We start from the raw sequence: 18,526 nt of genomic DNA, 5'->3' as shown, positions 1-18,526 counted from the left end.
CAATATTTTTCCACTTCTTACCCAAAGCATAGCTACTTTGTTTTTAGTGGTAGAAGGGATTTATCATCGCGCCGTGCAGTTTGGTTTTACAGCATAGCACTCACTCCGAGCAATGAAAGATGGCACGGGTCTCGACGCTGAGACGCATTGTATGATTTATGCGCTGTGCCGAAGGTACGAGTAAGAAATTAGCGCTGCATGCTTTGTAACTCATCATCATCATATTTCATTTTCATCGTGCGATACATGTACAGCCTTTGTCAGAAGTTTAGAGCCCAGGGGTTTACTTCTGGGCCACGCTGCTTTGCTCGCAATGCACGCTCAGCGTCCCAAATCTCCTGAATGTAAGAAGATTTTTCGTCCTGCTCCCTCCGATGCGTAGGACTTCCATGAGTGCTACAGGAGCGCCACAATAGTGCTTTGAAGCAAACCCCCTGGGCTCTAAACTTTTGACAAAGGCTGTACATACATAGATATCGGTATTACAGGAGGAGGCCCAGAAGCAAACACTGTTTTGAGCTGAGTGGACTCTGAATTCTTCTTAATGGTCGTGCTTATTTTAAGGCGAAAACCTTTAATGGCTTATGCTCGTAGCCATGACTCTGTACGTCCGTCCGTTGCATCTGAAGTGAAAGCGATAACTAGTCATTACTAGTCACAAGTCATGAGTAACTAGTCATTACCTATAAAAAATCCTAAAATTTGGTGCACGGCGAGAATCGAGCCACCGTCTGTCCGTTCCATAGCCGAGCGCGCTAACCACTATGCTACTCCTGCTTTCTCCCAATGCATATGCAGTTCTCCTTGTCTAGCTGTAAGGGCGCTGGAGAGCGTTGCGGGAAACGCTTTCGCCTCATCGCACTTTAGATCACCAAAGTGCCCCCTCAATATTTTTATGCGTAGCATATTGCAATCACTCAGTTCAGCCCTTGGGCGCGGCCGGGCAGCCACCAAACCACGAGACGTCACGTCACGTGATGACGTTACGTCACTTAACCACTTGAAAAAAAATAATAAAAAAATAAAAAGAGAAAAGAAGGAAAGAAAAAGGCAAAAAAATAAATAAAAAAGGACGGCTCAGCATGGTGGCGGTTGCCACCGCCCCGTTTCAAAGGGGGCGCTCCTATCCATCCATCCATCCATCCATACGTCACGGAGGAAAAGCTGCTGAGAAAATCGAGTGTCGCCAAGCAATACCTCGCGCAAAAAGACCGCGCAATATGCAACGCATTCTTGGCTAAGCCTGGGCACCTTTTTTTATACATAGCTTAGTAAAGTAAGCTATTCGCTTCCTTTCCGTTGTTTTGTCAATCGAGAAGATATTAGTTATTAGGCTCTGAGTAGTGTTGCACTAGTTTAACCAGCAGCGTTGTCCCGGCGACATGCATTTCGTGTCCACCCTGAGCTTCTTTTTTTTTTGCTGTTTGTTAAATTAACTGAATGGACCCACTCGTACAGGCCTCTAATCAATAACTATGAGGTGGAGTTTTGTGAGGGCAGATGTGGTACGTGGACTAGGCTATAACTACTTTAGATCTGCCGGAGTATGCTCGTGGCACTGGGGACACCAAATGCGTCGGCCATGGCGTGCACGTAATGGCTCTAGTAAGACCTGCTCACGTCGCAAGGCTTATGCGGTTTGGATAGTCACAAAAGTAAGTGAAAGAGGAGAGGGGGCTTGCGTTGTCTCGTCAGTGGTTAGCTTAATGGAAGAGCAGGTTTGCGTGACTTGTGCTCATTTCCTGTGCTTTTCCTGATCGTGGATACCCTGCCAGATAATGGGTGAACTTACCCAAGGCCGGCAGCTGTTCCAATAAACTATCGTTACTGTGTGTCAATAAATATCCTGCCACTGCCTCCGTGCGCTTCCTCGAGGTACCGGATTCCGATTCTCCCTCACTGTCATTGAGCTAACTTGGCCTTCTGTGCATAGCACCTTGTAAACAAGACTGAGCTCTTTAGGAACCGGTACAGTATAGCACTAAATAAATTTACGGAGTGAACAGCACTACTCGCTATTATCAAGATACATCATCGTTGTCAAGGCTGCTTGCTTTTTCTTGGGGTCCCTGACGAGGTATTAGTAAAGAAGATATTCCGGCTAATAATGGTTATGCTTGCCATTTATTCGTCTGTCTTTACTTTATCGCTTTCTTATCACTTTATCACTTATCGTTATCACTTTCTGTTTGGCGTGTGAGACACGTGCGACAGTTCATACAACGTTCGGCGTAGATCACTGAAGTCGGCGCAGCTTACCTGCAGGCCGCCTAGTCTCTTTAATTAAGTACACTGCGACCGACAGTGGTGTTCATCTAGATCCGGACGGCCACCAAGTGTGTATCTTTGAGTCGCCGCTGCCGCCGAGCTTTTTTCTTTGATGGGAAAAAATTTGGCCTAAGTTTGTTAGCAATAACTGATGAACAATATTTTTCAGTGTATCTGTGGGCCATCTTGCCTGAGGGCCGTCTCTGCAAGGAAAAAAATTGGGCTGGCGAGTTGAATAAATGTGAAAATTTGGGGCTGTTTAGTCAATAATAGTCAATAAGTTTATTTTCGAGTTTCAACTGGAGGGTTTCCTGGCTAAAAGCTGCCTGGGCAGCTTGACTGGGTCCAGGAAACCCCTACAAGCAGTAGCACACGAGCGGCACAAGAAATTTACAAAAACCAGACACACATAAAGTAGTAGATTAAATACAGAAAACACTCGACACATATATACATTGACTCGAATAATAAAAATAGAAAAAAAAAAAGATGAGAACACTGAAAATGGTCATACATACGGTGAGGGGAAAAGTAGATTAACACTCGTTCAGAAATCAAGAAGTGGAGGCATGAAATGGCATATGAACAAAATATTTCCGCAGCTCAGCTTTTTTATATCCCGTTGTGTGTTGATATGTGTTTAAAACATGGGGAAGATTATGAGACAACATTTGTAATTTATAATCGGTGCGAAAACATGGTATGTTCCATGAGTTAGTACTTCTTGTATGTATGTTAGCACGACGCTTGTCCAAAGATGATAGGGCCGAGTAAAAATTTACATGTACCTCCCAATTTTACAAGGATGCCGCAATCTTTTTGTTTGGAGGAAGCTAAGGTATGGAGATCGGGAAAGTTGTTGTTAGTGCTAGGTATGACTAGCCTTCCTGAACCTTACATCAGTTGGTCGCCAGTAGCGACCACCATGTAACTTGACGGGGATATCTCATACTTGTAATTTTGAGAAAACTATAGAGTCCCGGAGATTATATGTGAACAAGGCGATTTTGATAGGCTGACTCTTCCTCGATGCAAAATTCCATAACATCCTGTAAAATTCCCGTGGTGCGTTGGAGTGGTCGGCGCACGAGGAAGGGGGAGGGGGGGGGGGGGGGGGGGGGGGCTCCGTGAAAACTAGAAGCGTTTGCCCAGATTTCCTGGGCTTGGATATTAATTTGCGGTGCCGCGAAGGTTTCAGTGCTAGTCCAACCTAAGCTTGCATGCGTGAAGGTGCATCACTTGAACTGCCAACAGTGTTTTCCTGGCTAACAACACACTCGCTGACTATAATATGAAGTCGGCAGAAGCCGGAGGTGATTAATGAGACAAAAGGAACGCGATAATGCGAGCAGGAACCGTTGACGACAGCAGGGGCCGCTAGTAAAACATCGCAATTTTACTGTTGTCGCCAGCCGCGGTGTCAATGGTCATGGCGCTGGGCTGCTTCGTAACATCATCGTAAGACCGAATCGTAATATTCTCAAAGATCAAATCTCGGCAGCAGAGCCGCGTCTAGCTGAGGTAAAAATGCAAAGGAGCATTGTGTTGCGCGATGTGAGTTCAAGTTGATGAACTCTAGGTGGCCCATATAATTCCGAAGGCCTGCACTCGACCCTTTCCCTCAGCCTACTCTTGTCCAGCATCCGTGCACAAAAAAAAATGAACATGGGAATACTGTAAGCTACTATTATGGAATTATTGAAGGTAATGGTGAATTTTTCCGATCCATAACAAAATTTTTCCGTTAAAGTTTGTCCCTGGCTCGCATCGAGAAGTTTAAGACTGCCATAGAAAACCAGTGGGGAACGTTTTTTAGGATAGAAAAAAACGTTAAAGAAATACAAGCCTGCCGAGGGCAGATCTACGGATATATCTTGTTATAGTGAAATCTTGCAATGTACACGAAAAAAAAAATGCGCTAATAAATTTATTCCCGTTGAAAACGCACTTGTCCAGAATTACTGGATATGTTCACACTTTCGCTCATCCCTTCATCCTTCGCACCACTTCACGGCTCGGTTTAGGTCTTCACCAAGAGTGTGACAATAACCGCTAATTAATTCATAAAAGATCCGCACTTCAATTTTCATTTCAGCGGCACATATTCGCTCCTCGGACCACTGACGCTGATTCTTATAGAATCCGCTGAACGTCAGTAAGCTGTAGGAGTCGTTAGTGTCACAGGTAGGCAGCAAAAATTCAACGGATGTTTGAGGAAATGGCGTGCCAACTAACAGTGCTGACAAAGCTCTTCCCGTATCTCTGTTGCGCAGAGCCAGATTGCAGTAAGGACCAGAAAACCACGGTAAGTGCTTCATTGCGCGTATACCGGCAAGCCGGCAGAATGAATTTCGCTTATAATCAGCCGGAAAGCAGTCGAGCTCTACGGCGTGAAGCGTGGCTTTATTATTAAACGGCACAGGTTGCATTTGTTGGAGGTGACACTCTTCTGACTTATTAAGACCCTTAGCGAGCCTCGGGAGCGTCTGCTTCTGAAGGCGCAAAAGCTGTCGTGTCCTGACTAGTGGAAATTTTGAGGCCAGAAGGCAAACATACACCACATGGTACAGGCTTGCTAGAAAAATAGCAGTATTTACATAATAAATAAGCCAATGCGGGAGGGCTGTCTAGCTCGGACCTCGAGGAATAGCGAGCCCTCGTCGAAAGACCGCGGACAGCGGCTTTTGTCAATGATGTCCCGGACTACGGACCCGGTCAATCTTCCCGTAACCCAAGGCTTTTTGGTTTTCGATAAACGTTTTCGTCATCATCATCACATAATCGGCATGCATATCCGAGGAGTTTCTAGAGGCCCGTGCACTGCGCGGTGTCAGTGCACGTTAAAGAACTCCAGGTGGACGAAATTTCCGGAGCCCTCCACTACGGCGTCCCTCATAGCCTGAGTCGCTGTGGAACGTCAAACCACCATAAACCATATCCGCGAAGTCGCCTGGAACAACGCCATAAAGTGGTTGTTTGGCGCAAGCAAATTCTGCGTATGCCAGATCTCGTTGGGTACGCCGGACTCGTACGTGACGCAGACGACCAGCTCTGCCTGTTGTCACCATGACGTCACAGACGAGCCGCCCTTCGTTAGGCTTAGCAGAGACCGAGAATCAAGCAGCATCCGCAAAGCAGAGGCATCTTTTGCGTCTTGCGGAGTAAGCGAAAACAAGAAAATCGAAGGAAGGCGGCGCCCGTTGCTATTAAAACCTGCGAGCGTACAGGCCGAAGCCATGATGGTCCCGGCCACGAACGGCTGGTCGTCGCTTCCAGGAAGGTCTAAATATAGCCCTCTTGGTCGTATTGAAGAGATACGCCCTGTTTATTGAATGGCAGCCCAGTTGGGAGCCGACACAGCGGACCATAAATAAGAGGGGAAACTAAAGGCGATCGATGTCCACACCGGATTTTTTTTTCATAACTAAAAATTTCTGATACGCAGTACATGAAGTTTAAAGTAAGTGAGTGTAAATGATCATTCAGACACATGTCTAAGGCCCACAATTTTCTCTGCCCGGATAGTTTTTGAGGGCATTCGGACGCGATCAAAGCTTTAAGGAATGAAAAAAAATAAAATCACGAAGAAGCACCAAAAAACAATGAAGTGAACCAACTGGAAATCGCACGTAAAACGCAGTAACTCCTAAAAGCAGTCGCTAACTAACCTTAGCACTAAGCTTATCAGCAGTGCTCTCACAATGTAGCTATTTTTATTTGCAAAACATAGCAGGAAGCACTGCCTTTAAAGCAGCAACTGATACTAGCTCTCGAGCGGATACCTAGTTGTGAGTACATGTTGATGATGATGAATTGCTATGGCGCAAGGCCTTGTGTGGCCAAAGAGCGCCATGGCAGAAGGTTTTTTCTTCTGCTAAAGGTCAGGTCAAATACCCGTTTCCCAAGCATTTCATTCTGAATAAGCCGAGTACCAGACCAGGGGAAAGCTTTTGCCCATTGTATTACCGGTGGGGACCAGGTGACACTGGGGATCGAACCCCACACCTCCCGCATGAGAGGCGGATGCTCAAACCATTGGCCTACTGGTGCGTTCAGTTGTCAGTATACATCCCTAATCAAGGATGTCTTACTGCCGCTCATCTGATAACTGTATCTATACACGAGTTAAGTCGTAAAAAGCCCTCAGTGAAAGCAAGAAGCTTAAAGAGAGCCACTTTTGCATAGTACAGTCCTCCAAACACTTGCCTCGAGCGTTCGAACGGCGCTCCCTGTTCATTAATGGCAGTCGCCGCTGCCTGGAGGAGCCAGTTTAGCTTCTAAAGACATGAGGAGTTAAACACGATGCACGATAATGTTTAGAAGAACTTTTTGTTGGGCTAGATGGTGCATGCTGTAAGAAAAGAACCGTAGCGCAACCAAGACGAACAAAAGAGAGGACCATACAGGACTAGCGCTAAACTTCATCTAACTTTATTCACTAACAGCGCAGCAAATATAAGGAAAACCTATATAAGGGTGGTGTACGAAATACCGCTGTCATGCGGGAAGGACTATGTGGGCCAAACAGGGCGGTGCATCAATGAAATGGCAGGTGAGCACGCCCGGTCAGTGAAGGACGTAAATGGTGCACACCTTTCTCAGCACAGCGCTGAGTGTTATGAATGCCCTCGAGCGGCTGAACTTTTGCCACAGGCAAGATGCAAGTACTGAAAAAAGTGTCAACCACGGTTTCATGAGATAAAGAGTTTAGGTAAAAGCAAAGACACAAGGGCAAGGGAACTATTGGAAGCATTTCATATCAGGAAGAGAGGTGTATCTTGTGTTAGCGATACGTCGGTGAACCTCTTCAAATCGGAAATGGCGTATCTTGAAAGGTTCTGTAGATAGTGTTGTGTGGAAACTGGTATCTCTCTGCACGTGTCCTGGTTTTCCTTATATTTGCTGCGCTGTTAGTGAATAAAGTTAGATGAAGTTTAGCGCTAGTCCTGTGTGGTCCTCTCTCGTGTTCGTCTTGGCTGCGCTACTGTTCTTTTCTTACAATTCTTGCACGATAATGTGTTGTTTCAAACCCTGGGCCACTTGTAAATGACGAAACTGTACTCCTCGTTGCACCTTTCGTGCACTCTGGACAGGTCTTCTGGACGACTGGACATGCTTGAATAAAGGTCGTGGTACTACAAAAGAAAACCCAGAATCTATTTGTCCCATATGTCGCTAAGTTCTCAGGTGCGCTGTGTCTGATAATGTGGCGTGCAAATTGTGTAATATTAAGCCACGTATTCAATAGCGCCAGAGTCTAAAGCGATTGACAGCGGTCAGCGGTGTGCTGACTTCATTACAAACAGTACTGAGGCTCAGATGGGGTGCCAGTTAAACATGCGCAGCATTAAAGGCAATGACATCAAAGAAACAATGCTACTCGGCACACGTGCACATAAGCAGCAGTGAAGAAAACCACAAATAAGGAATGTTCACGAAACTGCAACGGTTACAGCATAGATTTATCCTTTCCCCTTTCTATCTGCACATCGTGAATCTGGTTCTCGGTCAGGTTCAGTGGTTCTGAGCAGGATAACTAGGATAACGTTCTTAGCTATGAACGTGCGATAACAGAAACGCTAAAATGACCATGATGCTGCCAATCTACATTTTTTTAAAAAAGCAAGTATTAAAGTGCTGCCTGTGTCATTCATCTTCTACATCTTCCTTTCCAAGGGTGACAACAAATTAGTAACAAGAAACCAGGTCTGGGAAAACGTTAGTAGCATTAATTTTTAGTGACTATGCTTTTAGAAGGGCAGCGAGGAATTAGTAAAAATATGGTAACGAAAAGTTGCGGTTAATAAAAAGAGCACCAACATTATTGCCTGAATTTTTTTAGTAATAGCTTATTTATCTCCCTCGACTACACTATAATCTTGAGTAGATTTGAACTGAAAACTTCAAGGAAGCGCGACTTGATCGCGAAAGTCGCGCTTCCTTGAAGTTTTCAGTTTAAATCTACTCAAAAGCATAGAATAGTCGAGGGAGATAGTCGCTGGTTCTTTTGCCATCTTATGAGAAATTTTTGAGTGCTAATGAAACAGATATTATTATCTTTTTCATCTCGACAATTAGAAACTGTTAGTAACGGTTAACATTCTGTTTTCGCAATAAATTATTTGTGTAGTAAACAACAGTGGTCGAGGGAAAAAAAACTGCAGTGCATTACAAGTAACTCGAAAGCTCGATACACGACTTGACCAAAAATGGACAAGTGGCGGAGGCTCGGTGGAGAGGACTGGAATACAAACTTTTAATGGATGTGGCAATAAGCAAGAGCAAAAGAAATAAAAAAAGAGGTAAAGAAACTGAACATAACATGAGCCACATTCCAGGTGTCAATAATTAGGCACTATGCAAGTGTAAGGAACATAGCAACGGTCTGAAATCTGTTTCTGGTGCGTCAGTTCATAAACGAAGTATTTTTACTGCATTGCCTCGTGCAAAATTGGAGCGGACACTTCTAAGCTCCGTTTGAAGGGGGCGACGCGATAGCGTAATGGGTTAGCTTCCATATATGCAGAAGGTCACTCTGTACTTTTCATTCATATCCCTTATAGAAGTGGTCTATAGACAGTCTATAGACTTCTTATTGACTCTATTGACTTGCTATAGATATTGCTTTTTGTTTCTATAGACTGTCTATAGCTAAAAGTCTACTAAAAGTGTGTGGCCATAAATTTATAGATTGCCTATAGACTGTCTGTGACATTTCTATTGCCTGTAAACTGTTCTCTAGAAGCCTATAGACACTCTATAGACTCTCTAAAACCGTTTTTGTAATAGATACATCCCTGGGAGTCCTCACGCCACTCCTGGTGCAGCGGTTAAGTGAGGCGCCACTGCACTACGATGGCAGGTGCTGCCACCGGTGGACCTTGTGCGTCCCAGGTTACTCATTCCCAGTAATTAACTTAACTGCCACCTGTCACGGTGGGCAGTTTGCTCACTATCCGGTGGGCAGGTTGTGACGTCACCGCAAGGTCACGTGACCTAGTTGGCCCACCTGCCTCCTAGGATGCTCTCTGGGGACTGCGTGCTAGAACCATGCCCGCGATTTTTCGCTCACAACGACGACAGCGGATTTTCTCGTGAACGGGGCCTTCAACGTTACCGTGTTAAATGTGCTTCTCCTACGGCGCCAGTGAATAGTTCGGGCCAGTTCATAGCAAAAAACAAACAAGCAAAAAAGTAGCGCACAAGCGACACAGCGAAGGTTCCATTTCAGCCAAGCCAAGGCCACTCAGACTAGCAACCCTGTGCGCTTCGCATGCATCGAGCGAATGAGACTCGACGAGAGTACCGTGACAGCAGCGGCGGCTGTCGTCGCGTTCTCGACGTCAGCGTGCTCCCTGGAGAACGGGGACGGCTCTTGGGACCCTGGATCGAAAGAGAGACGCCACTCTGGGTGAATGGGACGGACACGAAGTGCCAGTGCAGAAAACAGCAACCGGGCAAGGGCAGGAAAAAAAAAAGAATGAGGTGATTTCGTTCGCACCATTGAAGTGCAACAGAAAATACAAGGTGTTTCACCCAAGACTTTACACAATTTATAAAAATATGCACTGTGACTTAGATGAGTACTTTTTTCGGCATATCAGCGGTGTAGTGCACAAGAATACAGCTAAGACATGCGAACTCACAGGATGGTTAACTAATAATGAATAGTCAACTTTTTAACTCTTTTAGCTCCTCTATCATTGAGAGGCATGTAGCCCACTGCAAGTAATATCCATATCTGTTTTTAGAATTTCGAAAAAGTGGTCTACATCGACGAGTTACGTGCACTGGAGAGGTTGCTTTGCCTGCTAGCTTCTCGAAAGCGCTTGTATTTTGCCACGAGGTCGGCAGAATTTGTTGGGCCGCTGCTCAGAGGATAATCCTGTTTGCGGTATTCTAAAAGTTGATCTGGATACGAGTATTACTGACGGTGGGCTACACGCCTCTGAATAATTAAGGAGTCGAACAGTCATTTCAATATTCAGTATTAGTTAATTAGCCTGCTATTTAGCAAGTATGAGCTGTATTATGACGTACTACACTGCTGACAATGCTACGACGAAAAAAAAATGCTCTTCTAGCTCAGAAAACCTATGTTTAAAAAGTGTGTAAATTCTTAGGTGACACACCCTGCAGAATAACGTCTTTCTCAGACAAGCCTGCACACTTTATTTCAGTGGTAGAATTTGGGCTATAGGTGTGGCACGCAAAAGCAATTTTCTTTTTGTTTAGAATATAACTTCAGCTGCCTTAACGTACTTGCAGTTTAGGACGCATTTTGATGATTATTATTTCGCGCTGCTGATAATTTGTTGAGAGCGGACGTCGCCAACGTTTCTTTATTTCTGTTTCTTGCATATATTTTGCGCAAAAAAATTTGCCTTCATTTTTTTTCAGCGGGAATAAAATACCACAGTAACACACAGCAGTGCAACATTTTTAATACGTGACTCGTATAACACATGCGTCCCTGAACGGGGACGCGGGGCAGCGCTATAGGCTAACAGAATGAAGAGAATTTTATTGGGACCCATAAATGACTAACAGGGACCGCAGTCCCCCAGACAAAGCAAAATGGCAACACGGTGACTTGGCGTCGCCCGATAACACAAGTCGAAAAAAATGATACAAACATCGTTAAGCTATAAAGCCAAGGTGAGAGAGTACGTCAGGAGCACAAAAGCACTTCAGCCAAACGTTCAATTTTTCTGCATCATTCCGCCCCTGTTATTCCTTCATTCGATGACAATCATACGCTTTTATCCCAAGGCAGAGAGTTTTGAAGCTAAAGAACCGCTCACCATACTCACACTGCCGAACGAAGAACAATATAGCAACGTTTCCTGCTGCAAATTAAGAACGCGAACACGCGAGCAATACTCGGGCGGAGCTATTTCAACCAACCTGCAGCGCGCAGGGGCAACCTCGGCTCATGCGCAGACCTCGTCCAACGAGCCAAACGCCTATTTATTTCCAAATTGCAAAGGTTGGTACATTCCGAAACGTACGTCTTGATCATAGACAGGTATTCCTTGCTTCTGCGGGCGAATATATCATTAGAACATCAACAATAGGTAGGCAGAAGTTTTCTGTTCACATGAGGGAGGCATATTTTGTGGAGGGTGGTCGCCTCCCTTTCCACTCTTCAGCGAGAACCTTACGTTGGAAAACCATGCTGAACCCTATTTTTTTTTTCGACGAAAAAAAAGGCAAAGAAACGGCTTAAATGGTAAATTAGACTCCCCCCCCCCCCCCGCACCCCAATTGCCTTCTCCAGAAGTTGCCCATAAATCTACCCATGGCTGACATTAGATTACATTTACTTTTGTCTCCTCTTCTCCAGAACTAAAATGCAGTAAATAACGTCCAGGACCATCCACAGTACTACATAGCTCAGTACAAAGCAGACGCACCCATCCACCAGCATTCACCAATGGAAACGAGGAATACACCTGCCTGGCCGTCGCTGTAAGTGTTCGTATCAAATTAAGGAAAATTGCTATCGCGGGCATAGGTTTCGTTTACATCCTGCGCGGACGCAGCTTTTCGAACTTGAACACATTCTTGCATCTGAAAGAACTGTCTCCACTTGTGCAGCTGCGGCAGGAAGAAAAAAAAAGTAATCGCAACACCTAACCTAACCCGTCTTGACAGTTGCTAACTGCTTGAATGCAGACCGCGTTTTTTTTGTTTCAGTGGGAGAACAATAAAACTTCCCAAGTCGCAATGTTTTGCAGTACCTCTGTCTCGACAAAAACGAGTACTTGGCACAAATTGTCGAAACAAAGTAGATTGCATTAGATGATCATAAACGGACTTTTTATTCTGCTGAATACGTTTCTATGCATTTTTTCTTGGTCTATTTAACAAAAATGTGATTTCAATCTTCTCTTTATAAATATTTGCTTAATACGCCCTATCTATTCATTGCTGCTGTAAAAATAAACTGAATCCTGTGCAGTTTTCTTCATCTTCATCACAGGACCTGCTCTCTCCCGTGCCCCACCGCCTCTCTCATGGCATGCTTATTCTAATAACGCAATTACACCTGCCCATTTCCCGAAAATGCTGCCATTCTACTTAATATATAATAAAATCTGGCTGAGCAATCGGTATGAGCAATGCAATGCCGCGGCCGTAACTGAGCCCACTCAATATTATGAACGCACTGGCACGAGCATTCGTTTTCGTGGTAACAGTAGGCTAAGTACAGCGCCGAAATATGCATACGAAGACACTAACGAGAGTCATGCAAAGTGAATGACAAGTCTACGCAGGTCTGTTTCAGCGACGCATGGTCGAGAGTGCGGCTTGAGCGAGCCCACGCCCTTCATCCAAAGCACGCCCATCGCAAATCGGGCCGAGCGCAGTCGCAACGTAGTACATGTATACGACCATTCAGAACGGCGCAATGCGCGGCCGGACTGCCGAGGGGTCGCATCGTTTCAACCGGGGAACAGTTCGCCCGCTCACCTTTGCATCCACACACCGTTAAGGAGGCGAGGACGAAGGCGACCAGTCCGACTTTGAACGACGTCATTGGCATTGTCGCTTTGCAGCCGCAGTCAGAGCGCACCCGCCGGGACACGACCCACAAGACACGCTCCACGGAGTGTCCCGAAAGCGAACATCTGCACTCTCGGGCCACCAGTCGATAGGGGATAAAACGAACCGAGCAAGAAAGGGAGCGACGCCGCCGCCGCCGTTCACTGCGGCGCCGTCTGCTACGGGTGCTTCCTATTGGCTGCTCCCGGACCACGTGACCGCCGCTGAGCGCTGGGATTGGAAGGGGAGCGCGGGACGCTCGTGACGTGGCGCCGCCGGCGCCGGTGACGTAATCATTCGCGACGGCGGCGTCGTCTGCATCCCGAACGGGAACGTGGAGTGCTCGTTTTTTGTGTTTGTCCCGTGGAGCCCCCCTTTTTTCCCTCCTGTCTGCCCCGGCACCCTCTTCCCTTCACTTTCTCCAGCGCGCTCCAGTATTGGCGCGGTTGTATCGAGCGTTGATAGCCGTCCTCAGGCGGCAATATACGCGAGTAGTCGAGCCGACTGTTTATTAATCGCGCTGGCGTGCTAGTTCAGCAACCCTCTGCAAATGAGTTTGCGCCGGGCGCTCTAAGCCGTTTGGCAAGTTATGCGTTATACTTATCTATATTGTTTTCTTTCTACATAACCTAACTAGCATGCAAATGTTTGACGCATAAATTTAAATTAGATTACGTTGCAGTTTAGCGAACTAATTTAGCCCAGTGTCTGCTTTGCAGGTTTCTTAGCTTTTGTACTTATTTTAGGCATGTCGCTTAAATATGCAGAGCTGAGGCAGTGTTTAACAAGCATTGACTTACATAGCGTTACTGTGAGCTATAACAGAAAAAAAAGTTTCGCACAACTGTACAGTCCCAAACTGCCTGGGAGGAACAAAATACCAAATCAATAATTAAGGCAGTTTTTTTTGTATTGCTTTTCATGGCTTTGCAGATGTTTACGCAATCGAAATCTTTGACGACAACCATAACTACTTTCCATCCAGTTTTTCGAAACAAGACGCGCGTTTAGTGAAAGAGGTAGTGAAAGAATCATCGTTTATGAATTGCTCCTTTATCATTCACATCAGAGCCAGAAGTCTTCTATATGTACATAATATGGGTGCAGTTTTTTCGCATCCCTCCAAACTTTTCCGTGCTGCTGACAGCGTCTGTCTAAAGCGACGAGATAGGGCTACTGATTTATATGCTACTTATCGGTGTTCACTTTAAACGATGAATAAGGTACATGCAGTCAGCAGATTTGACAAGTTTCCTCTGACCGCATCGAGGTTCGATCCCGGCCGCGGCGGTCGAATTTCGGTGGAGGCGAAATTATAGAGGCCCATGTACTGTGCGATGTCGGTGCACGTTAAAACACCCCAGGTGGTCGAAATTTCCGGAGTCCTTTACCACGGCGTCCCTCATAGCCTGAGTCGCTTTGCGATGTTAAAACCCCAATAAACCATAAACCCATGTTTTTCAGAGCGCGCGCGAGATTAAAAAGCGCACCTGTCGAGCTTTCCGGAGCCCTTCACTACGGCGTCTCGTAGCCTGTGTCGCTTTGGGACGTTAAACCCCAGAAAACCACAAGCATCGAGGTTTCATTGCAGAAAACAAGCAATACGAATATTTGCTTATAGCTGCTCACTGTTTTCCGGCTGCCATATTTAAATATTGACATTACGGCAGCTATCTACATAACTAGAGAAGCCCATGAGAGAAAACAATCCCATGAATATTTATGGTATAAATAAAATATTTCTGGGTTTGTAGTATTCCGTTGCTGCCATAAAATGATTTATTCTTTTATGCTTTACTATTTCGCGCAGGCGAAATAGTAAAGCATAAAAGAATAAATAATTTTTTTTTCATTTATTTTTAGCATTTATTTTTTTCGCCTGCGCGAAATAGTATATGAAAAGAAAGAAATTGGCCATCTCTGTATATTTATAAGACGATGTGAGCATCATTACGTGCATCCGGGTTGCGTTGACTGTACTGATGAAACGGCTTTATCAGTAAACCAACGAATCCCCCTCCTAGAGTACTACCGGTAATCAACCCTCCTCCATTGAAAATGTATTCAAGAAGATCCGACGGCATGATACGGTGCAAGAAAGAATTCTACTTCGCCCAGGTCTCGTAACGCCGCACTTTTAATCTGAAAAGATAATCATGAGGTAATAGTTTCAAACTCATCGCTGCTTTGTTTCGAGATTGTCCTTATGCGTTTTAAATACAGTAAAGGAATTCGCAGTTCTTGGGGTTGAAAATCGCGCATATACTTTTTTCTTTATTTTTGTGCTTGACCATGCTTAACTATCCACCATTTATTCAAGGCTTCTAAGCCTTCGTCAGTTTCCTTGTCTCCTGACCAGTAAAGAGAGCTTTGCAAATGGCTTTGCTAAGGTAACTGAGGTTCAAGGTTTATTTTTCAGTCAAATACATAGCTGACGAGAAGGGGAAAAAGGTTCAGTGTGAATGGCCGCTCGAGTGTGTGTATTGTAAAGAGCCAATATTGCTGACCATTGTATTATTTGCGCAATGTTCGTTTTTTTCTTGTGTGTGTGTGGGGGGGGGGGGGGGGGGGTACCAAATTTTCCTTTCCACCTAACTCCTACCGAAACAACATAGATGCTAGGAGCTTCGATAGCAGTTGAGTGGAAAGAAAAATTGGTAACACCCCGAAAAAAGGCGAAGCAGTACAATGCGCAAAAAATACAATGGCCAGCAATCTTGGCTCTCTACAATGCACACACTCAAGGGCCATTGACAAACGAGCAACTAAGTAAAACGAATTTTAAGAAATCAACATGTGATACTGGATAACAATAAAACAATTCAATCATTACACTGCACAAACACGCAAAAACAACAACTAAAGGAAGAGATTTTGGATGTAGTTGACCGTTACAGAGCAAACGGAAGCAATTTTAAACCCAAATTTATTCATTAGAGAAGGTAGGACATACCTTACAGACTGCAGACCGTAATTAGTTCTCGGACGTGGTACGTGCCAGTATTCATGGTGTCCTGTTATTCAGAGCCCTGGGTTGACGTATGGGTGAGTCATATTTATGAAATTATTGGCCCGATCGTAAAGCTCGGATTTATAAATATGTAAAACTCGAAAATTATGTAGGACACTTATTGGCAAAATCCTGGGACTCAAAAATAATGTTTGAGTAGGAAAGAAGTAATCTCAATTACGAAATTCTTGTTATAAGGCGCTACAGTCGCACACGGTCCCGTGCTAAATGACTATTCATGGAAGGAAGACTGTCAAGGCGTGATAATGCCACAATGTGAACATTTGCTTTTTCGCTTGATACCATACCGGACGTTCCCTAACTAGCACGCTAGCTAATGTCTGTGAATGTATTTTGGCAGTATAATTACTAACGTTAGCGTTTATAGTCACTACATCTTTCAAAAAATGCACTTATTTATGTTGAACCAGTTAACTGGCGCGTTCATTATGTTAAGAAAAACTTTACTATCATTGCCACCTGAACATACATCTGCCTGTGCGATACCCCAAGCTAATTATGGTTATGCCTGAACCCAAGTACAGGTCTGACTCTTAATTATATACTCAAAAAAGGCATGTATTATGAAAATTTACTATTCTTAAACTTCGCCAGCAGGTGGCCTGCGTGAAACAGTTAAGGCGCTTTTATGGCGTAGCAGGATAACTTATTTCATCGTCATTAGATTGAATTTGACAATTGGAAATAAGATAAATTAACATATTGTTTTTACGTCCCAAAAGAGCTACGCCCGCTCAACTTGATACGGTTTTTATGGTGTGCGGAACATACATATTCGCAGTTTGAAGGAGTTTTTGAGCGCGAGATTAAAGGATTTAACGCACCGATCACTGACACGAGCCTTCAATCTTAGTTTTTTTTTTGTATTTTTGAGCACCCCGTTACGCCCTTCTTGCAAGTTTTCTCCACTGATCTTAGAAATCAATAAAGTTTCTACTCACTCACTCCACTGATCTGTATTTTTTGCTTTCTTTCCCCGTTCAAGCCGTAACCTGTGAGCTGTATATCTTCCGAAGTTTTGTTTATAAATAAATTGCCTTTTTCAAATAATGCCACTTTTTAGGTTCCACTTGAAGGTGTTCTTTTGATAAGAGAACTATTCTTTTATCTCTCTGTCGAGCTCTTCGAACTGGTGAGTGAATTCTTTGATCACTGTTAGAGTTAGGTTAACCAAGCATATATTATGGCGCATAGCCATTGTTACGGTAATGAATAACAGCATTGTTATTAAGGATAATGGTTTACCGGTAATTCCTTTCCCACAACAGAAGCAGCCGCTGGGTGAAAAAAGTAAAGAAACTATGCTATAGTTTAAAAATGTCCCCGATCTTGTGCACAGATAGCACAGAGCTCAAAATATTCTTTCAAAGGTGCAATTGTTGCTGTCACTGCAGTAGCTTCCACTGCAAAAAAAAAACAAAAAAGGTGCAGTTAAGGGTGGTAAATTCAGCAACTCCTTGCTCTGACCGCTCTTTACTGCTTTTTATTAAATATTGTAGCGTGCAACGCCCAGAGACGCGCGCAGAGACGAAAAACCTGCGGCGGTCTCCTAGTGGTTCGAGCGCGCGCGAGAGAGCCAACTAACTTCTTCCTCTTCTAGCGCACGCGCTACTTCTGTCTCTTCTTCGAATGCATGTATCACTGCCCCCCTCTTCTGCAGCATCGACACGATGCGGCTGGGAGTGAAAAGTCAGCGAAAGGGTAGAACACAGCTGCAGTGGACCGCAGTTCAGTCAGGTAGCCGGTCGTGGTAAGGCTTCATGCGAACAACGTGTACGACTTCAGTTCGGTGCGACCGGCGCGATGAACAAGCTGTCGGGGCGGGAGCAACTGCATAAGTCACATCACTGATGCGGCGCACTACTTCGTAAGGGCCGAAGTATCGGCGCAGCAGCTTTTCAGAGAGCCCGCGGCGACGAACAGGTATCCAAATCCACACAAGGTCGCCGGGAGCATAACTGACGAAACGGCGTCCACAGTTGTAGTTAGTGGCGTCAGCCTCCTGTTGACGGTGGATGCGCAGGCGGGCCAGTTGACGCGCTTCCTCAGCACGCTGAACGAAGGTATCTACGTCGATGTCAGCGTCAGAGTCGCAGTAAGGGTCGACGGGCAACATAGCATCCAACGGAGTGGTCACCTGGCGACCGAAGACAAGCTGAAAGGGGGTCAGTCGGGTTGTTTCCTGCAGGGCGGTGTTGTACGCAAACGTTACGTACGGCAGAATGGCGTCCCAAGTTCTATGCTCGACGTCAACGTACATTGATAGCATGTCGGCTAGTGTGCGGTTGAGTCGCTCTACCAACCCGTTTGTCTGCGGGTGATACGCCGTAGCACGTCGGTGGCTCGTGTGCGTCAGAGTCATCACGGACTGGGTTAAGCGGGTTCCCCGGTCAGTAACAACAACGGCGGGTGCTCCATGACGCAAGACAATGTTGTGGACGAAGAACTGCGCCACTTCAGCAGCAGTGCCTTTGGCAAGAGACGTGGTCTCAGCGTACCGTGTGAGGTAGTCAGTCGCAACGACTATCCAACGCTTTCCAGACGAAGACTTCGGAAATGGGCCAAGGAGGTCCATGCCCACTTGATGGAAAGGGGTCTTCGGTGGATCGACGGGGTGAAGAAATCCGGCCGGTTTCAATGGAGGAGTCTTCCGACGTTGGCATTCACGGCATGTTTTGA

At 45.3% G+C, this 18,526-nt stretch overlaps 1 protein-coding gene across 1 annotated transcript in view; it reads right to left on the bottom strand.

Annotated features, from left to right (window-relative positions):
* The window catches only part of LOC149333393 (uncharacterized), an 80,541-nt gene extending 67,615 nt beyond the window's left edge, over positions 1-12,926 (bottom strand). Inside the window, exons 1-2 of the mRNA XM_089558643.1 lie at positions 12,745-12,926; positions 9,575-9,651 (exon numbers count right to left, since the gene is read on the bottom strand). Of these exons, the coding sequence (XP_089414769.1) occupies positions 9,575-9,651; positions 12,745-12,817 (150 nt within the window). The 5' untranslated portion in view covers positions 12,818-12,926. The remainder of the gene's footprint in view (positions 1-9,574; positions 9,652-12,744) is intronic.
* Between the last annotated feature and the right edge of the window lie 5,600 nt (positions 12,927-18,526).

The sequence above is a fragment of the Amblyomma mixtum genome, chromosome 8 (genome assembly GCF_055824585.1).
Source record: "Amblyomma mixtum isolate Tamu chromosome 8, ASM5582458v1, whole genome shotgun sequence".
NCBI lineage: Eukaryota > Metazoa > Arthropoda > Arachnida > Ixodida > Ixodidae > Amblyomma > Amblyomma mixtum.
Note: the sequence above shows the minus strand (reverse complement) of the source record. Positions and strands in the feature narration are given on the sequence as shown.